At 39.3% G+C, this 26,122-nt stretch overlaps 1 protein-coding gene and 1 long non-coding RNA gene across 8 annotated transcripts in view; one reads left to right on the top strand and one right to left on the bottom strand.

Moving 5' to 3' along the window:
- Window positions 1–4,393: 4,393 nt before the first annotated feature.
- LOC140911647 (uncharacterized) overlaps window positions 4,394–26,122 on the top strand; it is a 30,332-nt gene continuing 8,603 nt past the window's right edge. For 3 of the 5 annotated variants that reach the window (XR_012159070.1, XR_012159069.1, XR_012159066.1), the window contains exons 1-2: window positions 4,394–5,780; window positions 21,698–22,876. This is a non-coding gene — a long non-coding RNA (uncharacterized lncRNA). The remainder of the gene's footprint in view (window positions 5,781–21,697; window positions 22,877–26,122) is intronic. The other 2 variants (XR_012159067.1, XR_012159068.1) reach the window with 2 other exon arrangements.
- The window catches only part of LOC140911646 (guanine nucleotide-binding protein subunit alpha-14), a 60,624-nt gene continuing 43,407 nt past the window's right edge, over window positions 8,906–26,122 (bottom strand). For all 3 annotated transcript variants that reach the window (XM_073345100.1, XM_073345101.1, XM_073345102.1), the window contains 5 exons: window positions 21,496–21,650; window positions 19,322–19,450; window positions 14,092–14,221; window positions 11,668–11,821; window positions 8,906–10,049 (listed from right to left, as the gene is read on the bottom strand). In XM_073345100.1, coding sequence (XP_073201201.1) covers window positions 9,859–10,049; window positions 11,668–11,821; window positions 14,092–14,221; window positions 19,322–19,450; window positions 21,496–21,650 — 759 coding nt within the window. In that variant the 3' untranslated portion in view covers window positions 8,906–9,858. The remainder of the gene's footprint in view (window positions 10,050–11,667; window positions 11,822–14,091; window positions 14,222–19,321; window positions 19,451–21,495; window positions 21,651–26,122) is intronic.

Below are 26,122 nucleotides of genomic sequence, written 5' to 3'. Positions count from 1 at the left end.
AATCTGACAAGAAATGGCTCCAAAGCGCAAACCTGTTCCATCCTCAGCTTTAATAGCAAGGGAGATGGACTTGTGTATAACACCGGTTCTGATATGGTCTGGATCTGATATAATCTTTAGATCTGCTTTTGGTTCGTGTGTCAGTTCTGATTATGTCCTCAGAGAGTTTCATCAGTGTGGCAGCCCAAGTTCTCCTCTTGACACTGTTGCACGTGTCAGGAAATGCAAGAGTTCTAAGAAGAGGCTTATTTCCCCAGCTCCAAGATCATCTTTGTCTCCTGGCAGGAAGAAGAGGCCAGAAGGCATTGAAGGACCTTTCATTGATCCTCCAATGCCACCTCCTCCCAGGAGCTTTACAGAGTTTCCATGAAGAGCCGGTTCCCCATATCTTGTGCTGGATCCACTATTGTCCCCAGTGCACTCTATCTCTGATCTGGACTTTTACCAGGAGGGAGATAGAGGAAGAGTGCGGAGACCGGTGGCACAATTCAGACCACCCCTTGATGCGCCTGCAGTCAGCATGTTCCCAAACCCCACCTCAGGAATTTTTCAACTACCTTCCACATGGATGGAGACGTCATGTCTCATCTACTAAAGTTCAGGCAGCCCAGAGGTCCCTGGATTCGACTCCTCCAGATTTCCTGACATTACAGACAGTGATGCCTGAAGTATTGTACAAGGGGAGGATGAGGAGGTAACTTTCCTTTTTAAACAAGAGTAGATGGATACAGATTATGAACCAGATGAATATGTGGGGGTGTCTTCAGCCTCCTCTCCTTCTGAGGATGCTGCACAGTTCTATTCTATGGTATATCACATGGTATCTACCTTGAACCTACCTGTGGTGTCTGTGGAAAAGACTTCCCACCTTATTCAATAGCCAAAATCTTTGGTGCCACAGCTAAGAGTAGCCTCTTTCTACCCATGTTCAATGGGTTGTTACAGCCGGCTCAATCAGTGTGGTCCACTTCTCCATCTTGTCAACTGGTCTCCAAATAAGGCAGACAAATTATTACCAGATCCCTTCTGAAGGTTTTTCTTATTTTTATACCCACCCTGTGCCTAACTCATTGGTGGTGACTGCTGCCAGCAGCAGGATGAGATCTGGGCAGAGAACCTATGGTCCATTACCAATCCATTTATGGGAAAGGACTTTTTATTTTTACAAGAGTTGCCTGATGACAGAAGACGATTGGCTGATGCCTCTTAGTAGAAGATCAAAGTGTAGCTAAACATTCCCTTAAGGCCTCCTGTCATGCTTCAGACACTGCCACAAGAGCATTTGTGCCTGCCATGACGATTAAGAGGCATGCATGGCTCCATTCCTCATCTCTAGCTACAGACACTATAGGACACTTAAGCTAGTGGTTCTCCCTTTTGAGAAGGGAAGGTCGTGTTAGCACAAAGATGGAAAAACTGAAGGACATGAGATTAAAGGCTCATTCTCTGGCTCTAGCTCCATCTGCTAGGATGCCATCACCCTCTGCTCCTGCTTCCTGGTATCCAAGGCAGTCTGACCCACAGTCTTTGCCATCGTATTCTTCAGTGAATCAAGATGTCATCAATATCAGCAGGTTGCAACCTCCCAGCATCAATCTAGAAAATGGCCTTTTATGCTAAGGTCTAAACCTAAACAACCCACTTCCTCACCAGTGTCCACATCATGAATCCTCAAACTCCAGTTTTGACGAAATGATCAAGAGTCAAGAATCAGCCAGACAAGACTTTTTTTTTTTGGAAACAGATTAGCGCACTATATCAGACCAATGGGTTCTACAGATTGTGGAAAGAGTCTGTGCCATACAATTCAAAAGATTGCCTCCTACCAATACCCTTTTTCCTTCCCCTTTCAATGACCCCTCTTATGAAGCAAATCTGACCACAGAAATGGAAAAATTGCTTCTAATGGAAGCAGTCAAGGAGGTTCCTGAATACCTGAGGGTCTGGGGTTTTTATTCCCACTATTTTCTGGTGCAGAAGCAGGATGGTGGGTTTTGGTCAATACTAGACTTAAAGGCTTGAACAAGTTCATTCAGATGTTTCGGCTCCATATGTTGACTCTGGCCACCATAATCCGTTTGCTTTTGTTCATGGAGTTGTTCATGACTCTTGATCTATAGGATGCGTATTTTCATACTTGAGTTAACTGAAATCATAGCAAGTACCTTTGATTCGTGGTGGCTGGTCACCACTTTCGGTACATGGTGCTCCCATTTGGCCTCTCAACAGCATCCGGAGTTTGTACAAAATGTCACTCTGTAGTAGCAGCTCACCTGAGGAATGAGGGTATTTTTGTTTACCCCTGTTTAGATACCTGGCTACTGAAGGCTGTGTGTGTGAGAACCGGCTAAACCATATCTTCACAACCAGTCTCTTCGACCTTGAGCTCTCTCTCAACCTCCCAAAGTTAATCCTTTGCCCTTCACAAAGGATTCCCTTTAGAGACTCCATACTGGATTCAGTGGAGGGGGAGCGCTTTCGGCCCAAAGGAGAGACTTATCAAAATGAAAGACTGTTAAAGACTCAATGATGTGCCACCCAAAGAATAAAAATCTCTTGGGTCCTATGGACCTGTGTGACTCCATTTCTTATCTGAGAATGTGCAGCATTGGATGTCGCAGGTCTACAGATCAAGTCATAACCATCTTCACTTGTTGAACATCATAGTTTCTCTAGACTGGTGGTTAGTCAGAACGACTGTGCTCAGGATATACAATTCAATCCCCTAGGTCCAGCCCTGACAGTGACTTCAGACGCAAATAATAATTGGAGGGTGTGGGGGCATCTGAATAATTTAACAGTTTGTGAACACTTGTCTTCTCAGGAGAGAACCCTGCACATCAGTGTATTTTAATTAAGAGCTCTTCATCTGGTTCCTAGGTGGTTCTGCGGGGGGAGGATTGTGCAGGCGGTGATGGCCAATACATCGGCAATGTATTACATCAGTGTGCGGGAGATGGGGCATACTCTACGGTCCTGTGTGCAGAGGCAGTAAGTCTATGGAACTGGTATATTTGTCATAACTTATCCTATGGCCGTGCATCTAGCAGGGGAAAACAACATAGTTGCTGATCATCTGAGTAGAGACAGCTCCCAGATGCACGAATGGTTCCCTAAAGGATCAATTGGTTCAGACCATATATGTTCTCCAGCTGCAGTCAATGAGATGTGGGCCTGTTCAAAGAAGATCAACAAAAAGTGTTGCCTTTTCTGTTCCAGAGTGGTCAGGGACAGTCAATCCCTATCGGATGCCTGTCTTCTGCACTGGCGGAAGGGCCTGATGTACACCTTTCATCCCTTTCCCTTGATTCAGAAAGTAGTGAGGAAGATAGGACAGGAGTGATTCTTATCACTCCAGTTTGGCCATATCAACAGTGGTTTACCAATCTCCTGCAACTCTCCTGCGGAGTCTTTGTGCAACTTCTGTGTCAAGGGGAGGGCAGGATCTTTCATCCGGGCCCACAGTCTCTTCACTTGGCTGTGTGAGTGATCAGACTGTGACTTCGTTTGCTGTTGAGAGGTCATGTTCTTCATTAATGCAGGACATGCTAACTAACTCTAGAAAGCAGTCAACTAGAAACTGCTACCTTTTAGAATGGTCCAGATTTCAGGCATGGATGAAGAGAAATTCTGATTCATCTGTATCGGCTCACATTCCTTATGTTCTGGAATATTTCATGCATTTAAAAATCATCGAGTTCATTTGGCAGCCATCTCCACGTATGATACACTTGTGGATGATAGCTCACTATTCATGGTTCAGCTAAGAAGTTTGTGAAATGTTTATCAAATGTGTATCTTCCATTAGAAATCCTATTCGCTCTTGGGACCTTAATCTGGTTTTGGTCATGCTGGTGAATTCACCCTTTGAACACTTGGCTGCCTGTTCACTCTATCATTTATCTATCAAAACAGTCTTCATTATCGCCATCACATTGGCCAGGAGAGTGAACGAACTTATATCTGATCCACCTTTCACTTCTTTTCATAAGGACAAGGTAGGTCTCAGACCTGATCCCAGTTTTTTACCTAAGCAAATAAATTGCTATGGTATTGTCTGATTTTTCACATTAACCAGACAATTAATTTGCTCTTTTTGCCCCTAAACTACACTCTAATAAGTTTCAGTATGATAGCCGTGCACGCATCTGATGAAGTGGGTTTTAGCCCACGAAAGCTTATACCCAAATAAATGTGTTAGTCTCTAAGATGCCACAAGGACTCCTTGTTGTTTTTACTCTAATAAGTGGGGAATTTGTTCTATACTTTGGTTGCCAGAGGGCTCTTCCCTATTTGGATAGAACTAAGAATTTTTGTAAATTGTCTAGATTGTTCGTATCTTATGCTAATAACCTCATGGGTTGTACAGTCTCTTCCTAGACTATTTGTGTATTAAACTATGTATTGCTGCATGTTACACATTTGCAGCAGATACAAGAACTTTTGCTAGTCAACCACGTGAGCTGCAACTACATCCTTCATTTGTCTTCAACAGGTGCTAGTTGCTGGAATTTGGAGGGCTACAACCTGGGCTTTGGTGCACACCTTCACTGAGCATTATGCTCTGGACTTGGCCTCCGGAGGGGTCACTGGGTTTAGCAAGGCAGTGCTTCAGTCTATTCAACAAGGACTTTGTTCCTGCCTCCAGGTTAGTTTTTAGCACTGCTTATCTGTCTGTCCCGTAAGTAGGAATATGCAGAGCCACTTGAAGAAATGAAGGTTACCTGCCTGTAACCAGAGTTCTTGGAGATAGCTCTGTGTTCACACTTCTGACCCGCCTAACCCTCTCTGTCACAGTCCTTGTCTCTGGGTTTGTGGTGGAAAGAACTGAGGAGTTGGGGGCATTCCATCTCTGTATAGCTTCTCCCTCAGAACACTGGTGATGCTAAGGGGAGGGGTGCCACAAGGCACCACAAGGTGGTGCAATAACCCATACATGAAATATGCAGAACCATCTTGAAGACCTCTGTTTACAGGTAAGTAAACTTCATTTACTGGTAAGTAACCCCTTTTTCCTATGTAAATTTATTTCAGACATGTGCCATCAGTGTGTTACTTTGACCTATTTATTTCAGTTGTGTTATTTTTATATAGAACTACATAAAAGGCACATATGAAGGTGTTAAGAAAAGGCTTACAGCAATATATAAAAGTAATGTTGTGGTTTTTCTCACCAACTTCACTGAGTTACAATGATCCCTGTATTCTTGTCACACAGTAGAATGTTGTAAAGTGTTGTCAGAAACAGTTGTACAAAACCTTACTGCTGTCTCCGATTGCAGTGTTTCCAGAATTGAACACAGCAGCAAATAAATTGCTGTTACACTTTGAGACATTGTAAGATCATACATGGTTGCAGAAATTAGTGAGAACATGAGGTCTTTATGACTTCATGACTTGGTGTTTGAACATGAGGTCCTATGACTTCAAGTTGTTGGAAGTTGTGCCCAACAGGGCCCTGTGAGCTAAAAAGTTCTTATACCTTTGAGTTTCCCAAACTTCCATAAATCAGATTATTTCTAAAAACCGGATTGTTCTAGTAACACCTGGATGACACATTCAGAGCTGTTGTGCACACTTCATGCTGTTCAACAAGATTGACACTTGGCCATTGTTAAACTACAGGCTGGAGCACAACATTCTCTCCCCTGCTGATAAACTGCAACACTTAATGGAGAGGACACTTAGGAACTGGGCTGGGATGAGGAGCTGATTGTCCCATTATGGTACACAGACTCTGGAGACAAAACGGAAAGAGGCAAATCAGAGGATAATCTCAGGTATGTTGCAGTTTTCTGTAACCTAGTTCACCAATATTGAAGGATAAATCTTTTCTTTTTTTTAAGGTTTTCCTTTTTTGGAAAAAATACACAGAATTAAACTTCAGTTTTCAATGTGATAATTGTAGGTGAAAATGCAAATAAGGTTTGTTGATAAGAAGAGAGTTGTATATTTGTGACTGATTCAAAGGCACAATGCAAAGTCTAGTTCTGACAGTCTACTATCTGACACTTCGTTTCATTTTTTGGTATTACATTTTTCATGTATAGGACAGTTATTTGTCCTAAAAAACAGATACATTTTTTGCAAAAGATGGTTATGCTTACATATAGAATGAATATATTTATATGTACCTTTATCCTCTCTCAAAGCCACCTTTTCCATGTATTGGTTACATGACAGTCTCATAGTTTGGTTTTTAATGTTATGTTGGCATTTCAGTATTTGAATTAATTAGCTAATAACTCACTAACACCTCTTTCCACTTAAGCATGTTACATATTTAAAAATCTGTTGCTATTAATGCACAATCTTGTGGGTGTTTAAAATATTGGTGTTTTTTTTTAAAATGCAGAGCCTGAGATTTGTTGGGGTCAGTACAAGTACCCATGGAGGTCATCCAGCAGCCTGATTTATACTGCTGGGCTGAGAGGTACACAGGCAGAGTTTGGGACAGAGGCCTGGCTTTGTGGCACAAACCAGTAAAGAGCACAAGGATATTAGGGATAGCTAATGGTGGTAGCTGGCCTGTGAACTTCACACTTAAGACTCTGCCTTCTCAGGACCTGCTGGTTTGGTTGTGATAGGCTCACCATGTGGGTGACACAAGAAGCCATGAAAGTGCTAAATAAATAAAATACTAGTGCTCCTGGGACAGCATTATATATATACTGGTGAAGATCTGAAGATTATTTTTTAGGATTTTCTAATTAAATCTAGGCAAATAATCCAAAATCTGTATCAAACATGTTCCACTCAGATTTTTGGGAGACAGGGAGAAGTTGCAACTCTCAAACTTCCTCTTTTGGAGGCACTGCCCACATTTGAAGTTTTTGCCAGTAGGAGTCTATCTAAAAATACTCAGGGTGAATTTTGGCTAATCCACTAGCTATCCTAATTGCAAATAAATCAGCGATCGAAATGTTTTGTACCCTCTTTTAAAGTGAACAAGTTACAGGCATGTGATGCTGGGGCACTACTCAGTAAAATATAAAGTCTGCATTCCTTTCCTTGCTGGTTCACACTAGCTGTAGAATTTCACCCTGTAATTCCTGCATCTATCTTATAACTTCTGGTTGAGCTAGAGCATCTTTTTTAGAAAGACATCCAATCTTGAATTAAAAATTTAAGTGATGGAGTATCTACTACATCCCTAGGTAAGTTGTTCCAATAGGTTTGAACTGGACTAGGTTTTCTTAGAAGTCTGTAGGTGGATGTCCCTTGGATTGATTGCTTCCAGGGCCTTGGCATTCTATGTGTTTTCTCCCATCGTGTATTGCTAGATGAAGCTGTAAACAGGCTGAAGGATGTTAGTGGTGATTCTTTCAAATCTTGGGTACAGTAATAATGTGATGCCCTAGTAAGAGCAGATCTTATTTTGGTCCAGCAAACAATTGGGTTTCCACATTTTTGCTTTCAGCTCCTTACGGTTGTGAATTAGTGAGATTTGGTTTATGTTGAACGCTTTGATGATGATGAATGTGCATGCTCTTTGTGGTCAACTGGGGTGCAGTTTTAACAAAGAAAAGGTTGCTGTAGTCATTAAAATTCACTTAGCTTATGGTGTTAGTGATAGTTGGAAGCAAATGGCATTGGTATGTACACTTCATGGCAAGATATTTCATGTGTTATGTTACTGAATATCCAAGTGGCCAGGCTGTGAACACTGGTGCCCAGAGCTGACAAGGATCTGTTAACAATGCCAGGCCTTGGCATTTTTTTCAGGAGTGTTGAAGATGGCAGTACTACCTGTGACCTGGAAGACATTGACTTTTTCACTGATTAACCCATTGAAACAAAATACATGATTTGTAGCTACTCGATCTGTCATCTCTTCTACACTGTCATGTTTGTCAATTTGCTGAACTGTCCAAGGGTCTGCGGTCTCGGCCACTGTAATTATTCACAACTCCAACTCATACTTGCTGTGCATGAATGACTGGAGTACCGGCTGTTAAGAGCAACGTTGTTTTTGTCCTTGTCCTTGATGGATTCAGCCCCAGGCATGTTTGCTGCTGATTAATTACTTCACCTACATGGGCAGGGAGGCATGTGTACAGCTGAATGTTTGTTTTTCCAACACGTGATTATGGAGTCAAGTCTTTTGTGTCTTTAAAGGAGCATGGAGATGCTGCACTGGGTTTTGCTCTAACATTAAAGAAACAAACTATTCTGATCCACTCATTAGGGTCTCTTGGCCTTTCATAGTATGAGTATTCCTCTCATGACCATGTGTCAGTTCTTACTTATAAAGAAACCTATAGTACTCGTTCCTTTGGGAATGGGGTGATCATACCTGCTGCAGAGGGAGACCTTGGCCAATGGAAATTTTACAGCTTTCCATGTTATGGCAGCATTCCCCAGAAATAATGTTCCACCTTAGGTTTGTGGGTATTGGCACTGGCATTGTTCAGGGAGCATTCTACTATGCACTGAGAAGTTGGTTATGACTCTTAGCTGGAGTTGAGCAGAGAGTAGGCTTCTCCCCACTGACTCGAAATTACTTATTTATATTATGTTAGCATCCAAGAGGCTAAATTAGGATGAGGGTGTCACTGTGCTAATACACAGCCCCAAAGAGCAGCTGATCCTCTCATGGGCTGGTGGAAGGTGGTGTTTTGAGGGTTGGATTAATCCTAAAAAATCAATATGAATGTTTTATTAAGGAGTATTTGCTAGACATAACAGTGGTATTGCTGGATCTATTTCAAGGTACACTTCAGTGACTAGCAAGATTGTTCATCCCTGATAAAACTGACTATCAGACATTAGTGCATATATCTTAAATGGATACTGGTGAGAATGTTCTAGTGGTCTGAAAATCTTCTGGAAGTAATATGGTGTGACTAAGGTGTTAAGTATGCTTCCTACACCGGCTTGTAAAGCCTAAATGCAGGGGCTGTGGTAAGGAATACAGTTTTTTTTAATATATATATACACACACATACACAAATGGAAATGAGCAATTTAGTGGCCAGTTCAGTACATGCAACTGCATCCTCAAGGATGGCAGTTTTATTCTTCCTATGGCAAAGGGCTTTTGGAGGAACTACCTGGGGCCTAGAAACCTCAGTGACTGAATGCCCTTTCTAGCCACAAAGGTCTGTTAGTGAATTGCAAGTGCTGGGTACTGGTGTTACACTGTCATTTTAATAGAAGTGACAGCTATGTGCTTTATAACTATACACTTGGCTCTTGTGTATTATTGCCAAATGACATCAAAGACATGTTAAGACTTTGGCATATCAGCCGACGAAAGACACTTCCAACATAAAAATCTAAATGAGTAAATTCAATATATGGCCCCCAAATTCATTAAAATGCTAACAGCTCATTCTAACTTAAATGATAAATATTACAGTATCTAACATTCTAAAATAGCATCACTTTATCATTTCTAAGGCATCTGAGGTTAAAATTTCCTACAATAATTTTCATGATTATGAAATGCAATAAAAAACCCTAAGAAAATAACATGAATGGCAATGGATTTATATATAGTTCTATAAAAAAAATTTCTTAAATACCCTTTGAACCACAGTTGTCACACAAAATCTCACAGCCTAAATTAAGGGAAATATAAAAACAATATTTAAAATGTATAGTTTAAAAAATTGTAAACATTGGAAGTTCTCCCTTAAAGTTCTATTAATCCACTTCTCTTCCGTAAATATTTCAAGATCAGCAAATGTACAGGAACAACCTCTGTTTCTGTAAGTAAATTGTTTCAAAGAACAACTCTATTTGTATCTGTGTCAATCTGTCTTTTGTGGAATTTTTTAGAATGCACTAATGTTTTTATTAGTCTATGGTGGGTGGGTAGATGACGATAGGTGGATCCAAGCCGTGGTTCTCTCTTTACACCAGGTTGAACTCCCTCAGGTTTAGCTGTAGGATAGTGTCTTTGACAGCAGCAAAGACAAAGCGGATATTCTCTGTGTCTGTGGCACAAGTGAAGTGGGAATAGATTACTTTCTCTTTGTCTGGATTCTGGTCCTGGTACAGCTTCAAAATGAATTCTCTGGCAGCTTTCACATCTTGTTTAGGTCCTGTTTATAGAGGCATAATGGATAATATTTTTAAAGGATATAAAATATTTAGTTCAAACAAAATATCAGCCAGCCCATTCAAATAAATACTTAGCTATATATAATTTACTGCAGTGACTATTTTTGAGCATGGGATAACTACTGGGAGATAACATTATGCAAGCATATCAACAAAAAGCTATATATCTAGTGGGGCTAAACTTGTTAATATGTAGAAGTGGTACGGTTACGATTAAACTTTCAGATAAACTTCTATGGTAAAACACTGTCATCAGTACAACGTTCACTCAAAAGTGTTCCTACAAATTACTTTGAGGATGTATGTTTGTTTTAGGCTGCTATCATACAGAAGTGCCAACAATGTTTAATGTATAAGACTAAATTGTCAGACTGATACATAACACACGGTATATTTATTAGCTTATTGAATTCTTAGTTTTCCCTCTTTTTGAATATTTGATATAGCTCTGCATACTATAAGATGTTTCTATGGCAGTCTGCATCCTGGGATTTTATTTTAAGAGGGAGGTAGACTTTCTTTAAGTAAGTATTTTAATCAAAGGAATTTTCTCAACTTAAATTTAGGATTCAATAGGATTTAATTAGCAAGCTAATGCATTTTACTATGACAGACAGTTCTGCACCTAAAATGCTGATTTAAATCACAGTCTTAATCCATCATCAGTGTAGGTCCGTCATTCTTTTGGGATTATTGAATAGATACTGAATTTCAGTATCCAACTGAACCCACTTTAAAGCAAGTTTTATAGGTAACAGCAATGTTAAGTTAAAATGCACCAAAGGTTTTTCTTTAGACTATTTTGTTTTATCCAGTTATTTGTGAAATGCCTAGACAGTATGAGAATGACTATAAAGTAGAGAATAAAGTAACTATACCACAATATATTCAGCAAACACCTAGAAAATGTACTAGAAACTTTTAGAGTATGTAGTACAAGGGAACAAGAGATATATATTTCCCTAAGTTTACCTATATTATAGGTAAAACCAATTATCTTCCTCTGTATCAAAATGCACAGTTTTCAACTTTGCATTCAAAAGCTGTAATATTTAAAATCAGACTCCAGTCTCCTCCTAGCTCTAGCAATAAATATTCAGGGTGATATGCCACAGTTGTGCCCAGGTACCTCAAAGAGGAGAAATGTGTGTGTTATCAGAGGTCAGGCTAAATGAAAGTGGGTTTCCTGTGTTCTGGCATCTTAAGTCTAACACTATGGCTGCATGAAATCAGCGCTTTTAAAAGCCTCTGGCCCTGATCTTGCTATTTACAATACAGCCTCACAGATTGCCCTAGCTGCTATTGGGCTGTCTGTGGCTCAGCAATCTGCCCACATGTTGCAGGATCGAGGCCTAGGTTTTCAAAACAACAAAACTGCGTTTTATTATATACTATGACCTAGGTCTAGATTTTAACAGGCAGAATTTTAAAAAAATTAGTTGCCAAATTACCTCAAATATATTACACAATCTCATTTATAAAGCGGGCAGGGAAATTGGAACTAATAACGGGAAAAGGTAAGGCGATTAACACTCACGTTTAGAGTTTAAATTTCATTTTAAGTCACTATTGTGAACATAGTCTAGCATAAAAGCTCACCTGTGTATTCTGGGAAATAGCTGATTAGATGGGAGTACATGATTTTCTCTTCTAGAAGATCTTTTTTGTTTAAGAACAGAATGACTGAAGAGTTCAGAAACCATGGGTATGTGATGATCGTTTTAAATAAGGCCTTGCTTTCTTCCATTCGATTCTACAAGGAGACAAATGAATTTGAAATTCAATTGTTTAAAGCATTACCATATACGTGATCAGGACACACAAAAAATCAAATCACTCACACCTCAACCATCAATCCAAAATAAAGTTCTCCATAAAACCAGTGCGTTTTCAAGTTCTCTTACCAGACTCTCTCAGCCCAGCAGAGTTGTAGCAAAAGTATTAACTACCCTACTTAATATTTTTATACACACACACGGCTTTGGATCCGGCCTGCCTGAAGCGAAGTGAACGGGCAGCATGACGACGCACAAAATTTAATGGAAGGTAATGCACATCAGAAGTCATCTGAACTACTCATGTGTATTACTGGACATCACTGTGGCCAGCCCAATTAAAGCCTCTGCTAAAATGTGCAGTGGCAGTCCAAAGAGCAGAGGGAGAATTCATAAGGGATGGATTAGCAAACACTGGCAGTATTATAATTAGAGCTGGTTGAACCTACAGATTTCTGATTAGCAGGAAATTTTCCACAAACTGAAAATTCATTTCAGAAACCATGACACAGTGTTTCTGAAACAAAACATGCTCCATGGGGAGCATGACAAGCATTTTAGTTCACAGCTGCCAGGGCTCCCAAACATCTGCAGCTGCCAGGGCAGCTCCACCATGCAGTCATCCCCAGGCTGGGGATGCAGGGCTTCCAGATTCTCAGGCCAGCTCACTCCTAGGACTTCCCACTCAGGAGTCTGGAAGCCAGGGGATCCCCAGCGTGGCACGGTCTGCAGCTTCCCTGCAGATGAGGCTTTCAGGGCAGGGAGCATGAAAGCCCTAAGTGTCCTCCATAGGAAGAAGTTTGGAGTTCCCAGCAGCTTACCAGGAGAGCTAGCAGAGAACCAGAGAGGTTTCCATCAGAACTCTGCCTCTGATTTGACCAAAATTTGAACCTGAACTGTTTTCGTGAAACAGTTCAGATTCAACTTAACTGGCATTTTCCACCTAAACTTTTATTAGCAATTTTCAGACCAGTTCTAATGATAAGATAGTTCTATAAATCCAAGCCTTATAGCCTTACTTAGGATATTGTGTTCAGTCGTGGTCACGCGCTCTCAAAAAAAGATGTGGGAAAAAATAAGGATTCGGAGATTGGTTGTGAAAGGACTTCATATGATGAGATGAAAAATAAGAGGTACGATTGAAGTATACAAAATAATGAATGGTAGATTAGAAAGAAACTATTTACCTTCTTTGTTCTGTGAAACAAAGTCAGAAAATCTAAAACTGATTGCAGGAAATAGTTTCTCACAACACACATTTAACCTATAGAACAAATTGCCGCAAGATATTGATGCCTAGAGGCTAATAAAAGTCAGAAGAGGATTAGGAAATGTATATATTTAAAGAGAACATCCACTTACTTGATAGTAATTATCTTTAAAATACTTCAGAAGGTAATGGATGCAAAGGCACTCAATCTCTATTTTGTAAAGAGAGGAGTACTTATGGTGGTATATTAACAACAACCTTAGCTGCTTTCCTTTCAACTGCCTTCTCTTCTCCTTTTGGTGGGAGACTGTTGCCCTACTCTCAGCTGGCAAATGGAAGCATAGGCAGGATCAGGTCTCCAGCCCATAATTAGTGGCAGCTATGCACAGTATGTGCAGCTTCCTTTTGGACTGTGGTGGTCTGTGGCCCATAGTTGAAAGACAGCTGAGGAACAGTGTTCAGAGTTGAGGAGGATTGGTATTTATACTTTGTGAGTACTGTCTTTCTAGACTTTCAGATGTTTAGGGTTTTTGAATTGCACAGTATAAACTTCCTGATTTTCAAATACTTGGGTTTCTTTCAATAACTAGACTGTTCTATTAATGACGTGGTTGTAACTCAATAGTCTAATAGCCTTTACTTTAGATATTCTGTTTCTATATTAGACATTTCATTAGGCTGTTTTGTTTTTTTAATATTATGTGAAAAGCTGTTATCACTGAAAGAGCGAGGCAAAACAGATTCCTGCAGCAGTTAGAAGCTCCTCAGGAGGTCCTTCTGGGTTGTGTAGAAGCTGTAAGGCCCGCAAGTCTGTAGCTCAAGAGCCAGTTTTGTCCCACAGTATACATTAAAATAGAGCCACAGTCACTATGACTCAATGTCAAATAACTTTATGGATGGATAATGCTGCACTTCCAACTTTGTAGGGACAAACTGTTAGTAATACATGCATTTATAAAGAACTAGTGGGTTTTATTGTTCTTACAGAAATACAAGCCTCTTTTTTCTATGCCTAATCGAGATCCGCTCATTCCTTACCTCATTGTCACATTCAGCCAGGACCTGGTCGTATTCACTTAGTGCAACTAAGAAAATGATAGAGGTAACACTTTCAAAACAGTGAATCCATTTCCTTCTTTCAGACCTCTGGCCACCTACATCCACCATTCTGTTAAACAGAAACAAACAGCACAATGATTGTTTTGTGTCATCATTTGACTATATGTAGTTAATATGTATAGAGAAGCGGTCAACCAGCAGAACCCAAGACACTTTGTAGACCATTTTTTCCAAGAATCACTTGACCCATAAAAAGTGTAGCTACTTCTAACATGGAAGCTATTTAACATATTTTAAGTTAATTCACTTGCTGAAGGATCACAAATATCAGCATAGGTCAGAATGAATTGAGCAAGCCATTATATATGAAAGCTACCATCATGATCTGCTTCAGCTTTCTGAATGCAGCTCTTGAGGAGGGGATGTAGAATTATGCAGGTTCTTTCTATATGAAAGTAGCAGTAAAGTTAAGTGAGTAAAACTAAATGTTTATCTCCCATAACTGCATATTTAATGCCATCAGGGATAAAATGTTCCAGATCCAATACTCAGAATTGCTCAAGTGCATTTCCGCTCAACACAATCACTTAAAAAAAAAAATCAAGAAAATTACAAGTTACGCCAACATTTACATTCATAGCAATCTCTGCTCACATATTACTACCAAAATAACAACCAAACATGCACACAGACGTCTCAGCTCCACATCAAACTTAGTTCTGACAGAGAAAATCTGATAATGCATACTTCCAGTTTCTCCTAATCACATGCAACTTTAATTCTCTCCAACTTCAGTTAGATCAAAATTAGGGCTGTCAAGCGATTAAAAACATTAATCGCTCTGTTAAATAATAATATAATACCATTTAAATATTTTTGAACGTTTTCTAAGTTTTCAAATATTGATTTCTATTACAACACAGAATACAAAGTGTACAGTGCTCACTTTATATTTTGATTACAAATATTTGCACTGTAAAAAACAAAAGAAATAGTATTTTTCAATTCACCTAATACAAGTACTGTAGTGCAGTCTCTTTATCATGAAAGTTGAACTTACAAATGAAGAATTAGGTACAAAAAACCTCCATTCAAAAATAAAAATGTAAAACTTTAGAGCCTACAAGTCCACTCAGTCAGATTTCAACCAGTCGCTCAGACAAACAAGTTTGGGTTACAATTTGAAGGAGATAATGCTCCCCACTTCTTGTTTACAATGTCACCTGAAAGTGAGAACAGAAGTTCACATGGTACTGTTGTAGCCGGCACCACAAGATATTTACATGCCAAATGTCCTAAAGATTCATTTGTCCCTTCATGCTTCAACCACAACCCAAAGCAGTGCGGAACCAATGCATGTTCACTTTTATCATCTGCGCCAGATGCCACCAGCAGAAGGTTGATTTTCTTTTTTGTTCTGTAGTTTCCACATCTGAGTGTTGTTCTTCTAAGATTTCTGAAAGTATGCTCCACGCACCACTCCTCTCAGATTTTGCAAGGCACTTCAGATTTTTAAACCTTGGGTTGAGTGCTATTCTGCTGTGAAAATGTTCTTAAAACAAACATGTACTGGGTCATCATCCGAGACTGTTATAACATGAAATATATGGCAGAATGTAGGAAAAACAGAACAGGAAACATACAATTCTCCCCCAAAAGAGTTCAGTCACAAATTTAATTAACACATTTTTTTTTTTAACAAGCAACATCAGCATGGAAGCATGTCTTCTGGAATGGTGGCTGAAGCATGAAGGGGCATACAAATGTTTTGCATAAATACCTTGCAACGCTGGCTACAAAAGTGCCATATGAATGCCTGTTATCGCTTTCAGGTGATATTGTAAATAAGAAGAGGCAGCATTATCTCCCATAAATGTAAACAAACTTGTTTGTCTTAGCGATTGGGTGGACAAGAAGTAGGACTGAGTGATTTGTAGGCTCTAAAGTTCTACATGGTTTTGTTTTTGAGTGCAGTTATGTAACAAAAAAATTCTACATTTGTAAGTTACTTTCATGATAAAGAAATTGCACTACAGTACTTGTATGAGGTGAACTGAAAAACTCTTGATTACAAATATTTGCACTGTAAAAATGATAATCAAAAATATAAAGTGAGCACTGTAATTGTTGTATTCTGTATTGTAATAGAAATCACTATTTGAAAATGTAGAAAAATATCCAAAAATGTAAAATTTCAATTGGTATTCTATTGTTTAACAGTGAGATTAATTGTGATTAATTTTTTTGAGTTAATAGTGTGAGTTAACTGTGATTAATTGACAGCCCTAATCAAAATATTTCCCTATAGACACACGGGCAGTGATAAAGACTGTTTGTTGTTTGTAGATGAAAAGGTATGATGTTGGAGTTGAGTGTTGTGCATCAGAGTGCCCTGTGTGCTCTGTAGTTGGTTCTGTGTTGAAAATAAGGGTTTTTTTGTAAAGCTAAAGAGCCAGCGTATGTTTGGCTATGATGATGCTTTTGGTGGAAGGACAAATGCACTGATGCTGATGTGCATGTTATAAAGGAACATAAGAATTGATATACATTAGCAGACCTGTGGCCCATCTAATCCTGTTTCTTGCCATAATTAGTACCTGATGGTGCACGAACCACTAAATCATACCAACAATAAATACTAATAACGATTTTTTCTTCTATTGTTCTTAGAAACATAGCTGACCTTAAAAACCGCTAAGGAAGGAGATTCCACCACCTCCCTAGGTAACACATTCCAGTGCTGCACCACTCTCCTAGTGAAAAAGTTTTTCCTGATATCCAACCTAAACCTCCCCCACTGCAACTTGTAGGCCATTACTCCTTGTTCTGACGTCTGGTACCACTGAAAACAGTCTAGATCCATCCTCTTTGGAACCCCCTTTCAGGTATCTGAAAGGGGCTATCAAATCCCCCTCATTCTTCTCTTCTGCAGACTAAATAATCCCAATTCCCTCAGCCTCTCCTCAAATTATGTGCTCAAGCCCCCTAATCATTTTTGTTGCCCTCCGCTGGACTCTTTCCCATTTTTCCACATCCTTCTTGTAGTGTGGGGCCCAAAACTGGACACACTACTCCAGATGAGGCCGCACCAATGCCGAATAGAGGGGAATGATCTCGTCCCTTGATCGGCTAGCAATGCTCCCACTTACACAGCCCAAAATGCCATTAGCCTTCTCGGCAACAAGGGCACACTGCTGCAAACTTGCTGAGGGTGCAATCCACGACATCCTCCACATCATTAATGAAGATATTGAACAAAACCAGCCCCAGGACCAACCACTGGGGCACTCCACTTGATACCGGCTGCCAACTAGACATGGAGCCATTGATCACTACTCGTTGAGCCCAATGATAAATTCAATGCGGCAGTGTAATCTTTAATTTGACTTGCTAGCTCATTTGACAATTGAACACTGCCTTGTTGTTGCTAGGATCTTACTTCAAGTAGCTACCTCAAGTTCAGATCACATCTTTATTTTCTAGTGATGATGAGGGCTAAGTTTGACTAACCAAAAGAGTTTTATGCCATCTTCAAAATTAGCCACCTTGCTCTTCCCTCCTTTTTTCAGGTGATTAATAGCATGTCATAGTACGGAACCTTGGGCATCCCAGTTAACTTTTTGCTACGCTGACCATGTATCGTCCTATAGTTTTCTCTCTCAAATGTCTAATTCATAAGAGTGTTTTACTGATGATCTCTTTGGGCTCTAGTTTGAGAGTCATGACACCTGAGCTCTGTTACACCCAGATAGCTGTAGGACCTCAAGCAACTCGCTGCACTTGAGTTTCCTTAACTCTAAACTAGAGCTAATTATTCATATTCTCCTTTTTAAAGTGTTTTGAGAGTTACAGATGAGAAAACACACTGTATAAAAGCTAAATACTATTATTATTTAGTGGATGCGTTTACAGAAAATGCTGTTGTGCAACTTTAAGTTAATTTTTTGTGGGCATTTCCGATATTAAAATAAGACAGAGGGCAATAGGAGATATTGGGACGGGGCTGGGGGAAGAAGAAGAGAGGACAACAGGGGAAGGTATGGGGTAGCAGATGGCTGTAGATCTGTCTGCGTGGACTGGGGATATGGGAAAAGCAAGCCTATCCAAGGAGGAGTGAAGCAGGGTTTGGCAGGTGGGCAGAAAAAACAGTACAGCAAGACAACCCAAACTCTTCAGCCCTACTGCTCAGCTCATTTCCCAATACCATGGGGATTGCTGGCATATTTGAATTTGAATAGAAGAGAATGCCTAGTCTTGCTCTCTGCTGCTTTCCCCCATCCTCTGTGGCCTAACTGCACACAGCATTTTAAATATTTTTCATTGACATTCATTATAAACCACAGGACAGGTCACTCCATAGAGAAGCTGCATGGCTTGCAGAATTTCAAACTCTACTTCCCATGTAGCTCTGGGTGCAAGGTTCCCCTCTCATTGCCCCTTTCATGCTTGCAGTTGGTAACAAGGGAGAGGACACACTGATGGGGACAGCCTGTAGTCAAATATGCTGAAGAAACAGAGCTTGCATGTTAGCTAGGGAGGTAGCGTCTCAGTCAGATTAGCTTCTTGTGGTTAGTCAGATGGATCTTACTCGAGTCCTTCTCCCTATGACTCGTGTCATTAAGTTGGGATCAAGCATGAAGGGCGAGCAGAGAGGCAGGGAAAGTGACGATCTGGTGATGGGGAGGAGATCTCCGGAGGCTGGAAAAGCGTGCCAGAGAACTGAGTAACTGCTGGATCTGGACCATTCTGTCAGCGTCTCTTAAGTTGCTTATTGTCAAATCAGAGAAATAACTCTTAGGTTGTTGGTAATATCTTCAAGCTAAAAGTTTGAAAAGAGGCCTTTGACATTCTATGTGGTGTGTGTGTGAGCAGTTTGGAATACATGGTAACTGGGCTTGTTTGGATATAGGAAGGCAAAAGTTTTTTAAAAAATTAAATTGGCCCAGTCTCAAAGATGAATGGATTTTAAATATCCTCTGGAAAAGTTAGAAAATGTCATTTAAAAAAACCATAGACAATTTAATTCTCTAAAGAGTTACTTATTGAATTTGGAGACTAAATTCAATCACTGAAGTGTAAGAAACTGATATTAATCCTGTTTTGAGTGTAAGGCTCACTGTAATCTTAAGGGCAGAGTCTCTGCAGACAATTTCATAAAGTCATATCTTTTAATTTATTTCATACATTGCCAGAATACAGTCAATCTTACCTAAAAATAATGTTTTCTAAATCAAAAGGATACTCAATAATTCCCGTAGTTGGTACTCTGACTCTGAGAATATCTTGCTGAGTTGGCACAAATGAGGGCAAGGCAATACGATCAATGTCAGTAAGGTAACTGCAAAATAAGATACAAGTATATATTGCTAAGTAAATGTTTTGATGTAATGAATCAAAATATGGAGCAGTAAGCATAATAGTTTACCCACAAACCAAATGGAAGAACTATATACTTAACATAAGAGAAATAATTTATACCAGGTTCTTTTAAGTACAGTACCTGCAAGTATATGCCTTGAATTTACAGATACCCACTTATTTATTCCATACCAGAGGCGTTTCCTAGGCATCCCCAACTTCCTCACAGAGTTGATTTGGTTTATATGCAAAGTTATTGAGTTCTCCCTCCAGTCGCCAAAGACTACCATGGCCCAGCATAACACCACAGAAGGATGCAAAATAATTGTAAACTCTTATCTCAAAAGTTTGATAACTAAAACTTTCATGAATGTTCTAGCCTTGCTCACCATCCAGTCACTTCATGTCCATGTATTAGACTCCTTGCAGTGGGACTGACAATACTATTAAGCAACTTTATTTGTTTAGACAAAAGCTTCATAATCTATAACAAACTTGTCATCCACATTCTTTTCTGGAGTAAAATAATCCTGCCATGCAGGCAACACATTGTTTCAGTATATACAAAGTGTGGTATCATCTTCCCCTCTCCAGATTCTCATGCAGATGGGACCCTTCAGCTCTTCAATTTACACAACTGTGTATAAAAAGTGATATTTAAGGGAATCTCTACACTGCAATTAAAATCTGCAGCTGACTTGGGCTTGCAAGGCTCTGGCTATGGAACTGCAGTGTAGATATTCTGGTTACAACTGCAGCCCAAGTTCTAAGACCCTCCCAATTTACAGGGTCCTAGCATGGGCCAGCTGCAGGTGTCTAATTGAAGCGTACACATATGCTAAGGCAGCGGTAGTCAATAGGTGGACCGCAAGCCAAATCTGGACTGCCAGACACTTTTGAATGGACCCCGGAAATCTTTTTATTTACTTATTCTTTTATTGTCGTCTCTGGAGTCTGGACCTTGACAAAAAATAATTGATTTCCCCGCCCTAAGGATTGGAAGTGTTTTCCAGAAGATGCTTGGTGGTGTTTGACAGGAGTTTTCTTACTTCTCTTTAATATTAAAGAGATTTGTCTACTTTCTGTGCTTTACATTAATAACAAATGGATTGATTAGTCACATATAGATAAATTCATTTATAGATAAAGGAAATCGGTAAGAGTTTTCTGCCTTCAATGCAGTTAGTCTAGAAATCTAATTTAACCTCTTTGATTGCACAAGATTTGTGGTTTATAAAGCCAGGGTTTAGTCAGACTATTGCATTCTTGTGCTTAGATAAATAAGTGTTACTTGAGGAAGTCAGAAACCACTCAAAAGAGCGCTACAGGTACAGAGTATTAATATCTGCAACTTTTCTTCTCAGCACTACACAGCAACAGCAGATGGGCCAGAATCCTGTTGTGAAATACAGGACAAGACAGATCCCCAAAACACATTAACGGTTACATTTTCATAATCAGGAACTCTTTAGAATAGATGTTTAGCACAGACCATGAATGTGAAGAGCACTTTTTTCTCCGAGGAGCTATAGCAAATCACCAGATTACTTCTGTGACCTCAGAACTATAATTTAGACCACACTAGACAAAGGAAGATTTACTTCACAGTGAAGTTTGAGAACTTTCAAATATGGCTAATTTGTACACCAAATTTCATTCCCTAATTTACGTACTTTTAAAACTATTATTACATAATTGTGAAACTCACTGCCCTGCCTGCTTGACGTTGATGTATTTTGTGCAGCTGTTTTCAAGCTCTTCCCAAAAGGAAATTTAATTATGTACCAGCTGTGCTGACCTCCGCATGGGGGGGTAACTGCACAGAAAGAAGAAGATTGGAAACAAATATTTTACACAGAATTATTTTAAATTTTAGCATAAATCTCAGACTAATTTAAAAGGTGGATGAAATTTTCAGGCCAAGGGATATACAGGAGTAGATTGACTTAAGCAGGGTGAGTCCACCACTCTTTGTAGCTCTGGGAGAAGCCTGGGGTCAACCTTGTGCTAGCACTGTGTACTTACTATTTAGCAGAGTCTGAGAGCTGGTATTCTCTCCGTCTATCATAGCACTCCTGGATTCCTGGATCTGCCCAGAGCTTCTTGATTGCTTCCACTTGTTTTCTTTCTAGAGCTGTTACTCTGTCCACCTCCACTTCTCTGATCAGCTGAGCATTTTCCTAATTAAATGAAAAAATGAAACCTGTATGACTAAAATTTGTTACAGGATGATAGGTTCACTGGCTGTGAAGGAATGGAGTGTATCTTCCGCTTTAAATGGTGTTAGCAGTACATTAGAAGGAGAACTTCAACAAGGAGCATGGGGGAAGACAAGCAGCAAAAAGGTAAAATCACCTGAAAAAACAAACAGCCATAAGGAATGCATCAGCACTGAGTGTCTTGTCGGCACCAAACAAAGAAATTAGTTACCCTAACGTGGCCATTATTTGCAATTCACCACTACTGTATCCTATTGACGGAAGGAGATTTTTGTGGTAAAGGAAAGCATTCCAAAATGGCTGAAGCTAACATAAAAGATAGAAAATCTCATCAACCTGATCACTTATCTCTGTAAATTTAATTAATCCTAATTTCTAAGTGTACTAACTTAGAAATTATTATGGGTGTTTTAATTTCAGTACAAACAAAGCTTTCCAATTGAAGATTAGATATCTTCTTTAATGTTTGCTAAATGGGGGCCATAGTGCTGTAGGCCTTTAAGATTTCTGTAAGGCATGAATGGAGCACAGGTTTCACTGAGAAAAAGCCATGATCATCTGCAGTAAGAGCGATTCTAAGTTTTTTTTACCATGTATTGTGGTACCCTGAATCTCTGCTTTGGCCATTGAACCCCTTGTAGTTAAACAGAAGAGGTGACAAAAAACACCCCTACTGCTGCCCTCTAGGACAGGATGTATGATAAATAAAGGTATGTACTAGGAGAATTATAAAATTTTTTACTGTGCTTATAAATTGATGGAAGAAATTACATTTCTCCCCTTCTACAAAAATGTAGTCGCAAAAAACCTTCTGTATACTTAATACTAGAAGAAAGCCCCATTTATTCACTTGTTTAAGAGATGAAAGATGTTTAAGTGTTTGCCGAGTATTGTTATTTGTGGCTCTCCTTGAAATATAACAGGACTGTGAACTGGCAATAGGAGAACTAGGAATATCTGGTTTGCTCAGACTTCTGCTAGTACATTATTAGCTAGATTTATACTGTTCTTTATGATCTATAATCTCAGATTATTTTTTCTCCCCAGGAGTATTGTTATGCTGGGTTCCAACCTGGAATTGGGCAATTTTGTTTCAGGAAGCAATGAAATCTTTCAAGTATTTGAGGCACTAGATGCTCCTGACAGGATGTCTAGAACTTGCTGTAAAAGCCATTCTGGTCCTACAGGTTTGCTATTTGAACTTCATTTGCTGATATTTTTGCTTTAATTATACTTTTTTCATACAATAATTTCAAGAGCTATGTGAATTTGCACTAGTTGAGAATCTGACCTACATATCTGTGTTGCATAAACATCTTTACAGAACTTTAAAATGTGGCTTTTTTTAATAAACAGTTTTTATTAAAATAGCAAGTATAACGGTCAGCGAACTAATGGGATGGCACATTTCTGAAAGCATATGATTGGCATTATTTCCAAATGCAAAAAACTATTGATTATGCCTTTGTAATGATATTGTCGAGTTACAGCTGAATTTATTCAGTTTGACCTTTTATTTCTTGGGAAGTACCAATTATGAGTTTTTGAAGAGATTTTAGCTTCTCTTCCAAAATAAACTGCTCTGCTAAAATGGCCCTGGTATAATTATTATGATCACTTCTTTAACTTAACTTTCCCTTATGTTTTGTGAGAGGCATTTGTCTCACTGACATTTTTTTCAAAAGTGTTGCACATCTTCATTAATACACTGGAGAAAGGTATCTTTTTAAAAAAACAAAAAGGAGAGAGGAATCTGTCTCATCTTTGTCATCCCATACTTCTAGCCAAGTGTACACTGATGCTGTCACAGTTTCAGGGTACCTGTGTTCCCTCTCCCCACACATCCCCCCATGGTCCCTTGAGGGTACCCACTTATGGTTTCCAACTCCAGTCATCACCTCTGTCCCTTTCCCCTCTGACCAGGGGGCTTTAAGGTTGCTCAGTTTCCCCGCCTTACACTGTGGTATCCCCATTGAGCCAGTCTGCCTACAGGCCAGCATCTGTGTTTTGCTTTCTTGCTTTGAACAGGGTGTTACTGGAAGTTACATGTTTCCACACAGCTCTTTCTAAGCAAGCACATTTATTCTTAAGGTAACAGAGCTCTAGCAGGCCAAAGTCTTTCCAACCAAGCGTTGGGGCCCTCTTTGGACAGAAGATCCTTTCCCTTTGCTGGATCAGAAAAAGGCCTTAAGTCAGTTTACAATTTTATGCTAAAAGCCCTCTCTTTGGCTGTTCTCTAAAAACCCAGTCTGAACCACTATATGCAAGTCTCTCTGGGGGTGTTTACAACCTAAGTGATACACCTTAATTCTTTCTGGCTCTTGGAGGAGCTGCGATAACCCTTCCCCCCTGGAGTTGTATACAATCCCTGGCCCACAGTGATACATAAATGTATGTCAGTATGGTCCCCAAATCTATTCCATGAGGTTGCAATATTTGTCACAGATGCATCATCTGAACCCATTTTAGATGCTAAATGTTTTGAGGCTGTTTCAACTTTAGCTAAAAATCAAATCTATTCTAGATAAGGAATCAGAAACTTTGGAATGAAAATGAAATCAAAGTTTTGCCACTGACTTAATGTTACCAGGATTTAATCCAGAATAAATGTCCAGCCATTAAATTTATGGCATCTGGCTAATTGACAGGGATAAAAGAATACAGAAAGCAATTATATTGTAACACATGCAGAAGTTAATCCCTGTTCAGCCAAACATTTAAGCAAGTGCTGTCAACATCACTTCAATGTGTCTTAATTGCTTTGCTGAATCATGGGTCTAAGTACAAACTACAAACTTCCTAGGTGGACAGTATTAAGTACTAAAATACACAAACAACATTTAAATATCATACATTTTTATACACACACTTCAGTGAGTATTCCAGATCTCTACAGAAGCATCTGATTTTTCCAAGACAGAAGAAGAGTCATAGAGTGCATGCTGTACTAGACTGCAGGATGAGCCCTTGAAATCTCCAGGATAGGAGTTAAGGATTGAAAAGTTTAAGTAAATAAGAGCAAAGCCAGAAAAAAAGTGCTTGCATTTGATGGAGTGGGAGTACTCAAAATCCTTAAACTATTGTCACAGATTTCTTTTAAACAACTCTGTTTCTCTGGGGAACACCAAGTTGCTCTTATTCATACAGGATGAAATTCACCCCATGCAGCAGGCTAGACAACTCTTAACCACCACTTAAGTTCCACTTTAGCCATATTTTGAGGGTTTAAGTGGGATGCAAGTAGTGCACAGGCTACTACTTGGTCCTCTGCCCAGGAGCAAATGTTACCCATAGATTCTTATTACGAAGCTCTTGTTCGAGATTATTCAAGGTTTCAAATACTTCAAGCAAACTTCCATACTTTTTTTTTTTAAGACCTATTACTATTTTCTAGAGATCAGTGAGGGAAATCGTAGTTTCTTCTCACCACTCTGATGTATATTTCTTTTTATTGTTAAGCACAGCATGAGATTTCCACACACAGAGATAGTACCACTTTCAAATGCAACAAATGTTAGGGCTATGCACAGATTATTATTATTATTATTATTCATATTTTGGGGAATGGGGAGGAAGTTTCCGATTCTGAAGTGGAAAGACCTGAATATTGACCACTTACATGTCTTCAATTATGTCTGTTTTTCAGGCACCAATAAGGGCAGGTATCACAAAGACCTGTCAGGACTTTGTCTTGTATTTATTGTAGTACTGCAGTGCCTACATAATTTTTGGCCTGAAAACACTCAATTCCATACCCACATTTAATTCATAATCTGCTCTTAAAAGTGCTAACATCAAATGTAAACTCTGATTTTACTAAAATATTCCCTATTTATTTTTCAAATGTAAAGGATATGCTCTAACTGATATTGCAGAACTTTTTGTATCTAAAGATGCTGTACACTGTAAAAAGTCTGAGCATCATTTCTTCTGGATCCTTCACAAAGAAGGCTGAATGTAAGAAGCTTTAAGGAACTAGCTATTTGTCTTAAACAGGATAAAATATTTAGCCAGACAGGCAGTGTGTCAGCCTCCTAAAAGGAGTATTTCTAGTCCTTATGTGTGTCATTCCCATCCACACTGATCCACTGCAGCAGAAGAAAAGTGCTGCCCACTACTTTACATTGTATTTAGGTATTGGTACTGGAGAGGAGCGTATGCCAGGACACAAACTCTCTAGCATAAGCTCCCACACCCATCCTGAAGTACAATTATTCTTGCAAAATGATTCCACATACTACAAATCTGCTGTCAGGCAACGAACTTCACAGTTTCCCAGATCCTATAACCTTGCTTTCATTCATACACCTATTAATCTGTAAAACAGCATCTACCTCTAGGACTTCAACTTCCTTAAATGGATATCGGAGTTACACTGCTTGTAATTTCAACAGCCTTGTTTTATTTTGGGTGCTGAAAAATTGGACAGCCTT

Source organism: Lepidochelys kempii, chromosome 5, assembly GCF_965140265.1.
Source record: "Lepidochelys kempii isolate rLepKem1 chromosome 5, rLepKem1.hap2, whole genome shotgun sequence".
NCBI classification, from domain to species: domain Eukaryota; kingdom Metazoa; phylum Chordata; order Testudines; family Cheloniidae; genus Lepidochelys; species Lepidochelys kempii.
The sequence above is the reverse complement of the archived record's forward strand: the minus strand, read 5'-3'. Positions and strand labels throughout refer to the sequence as shown.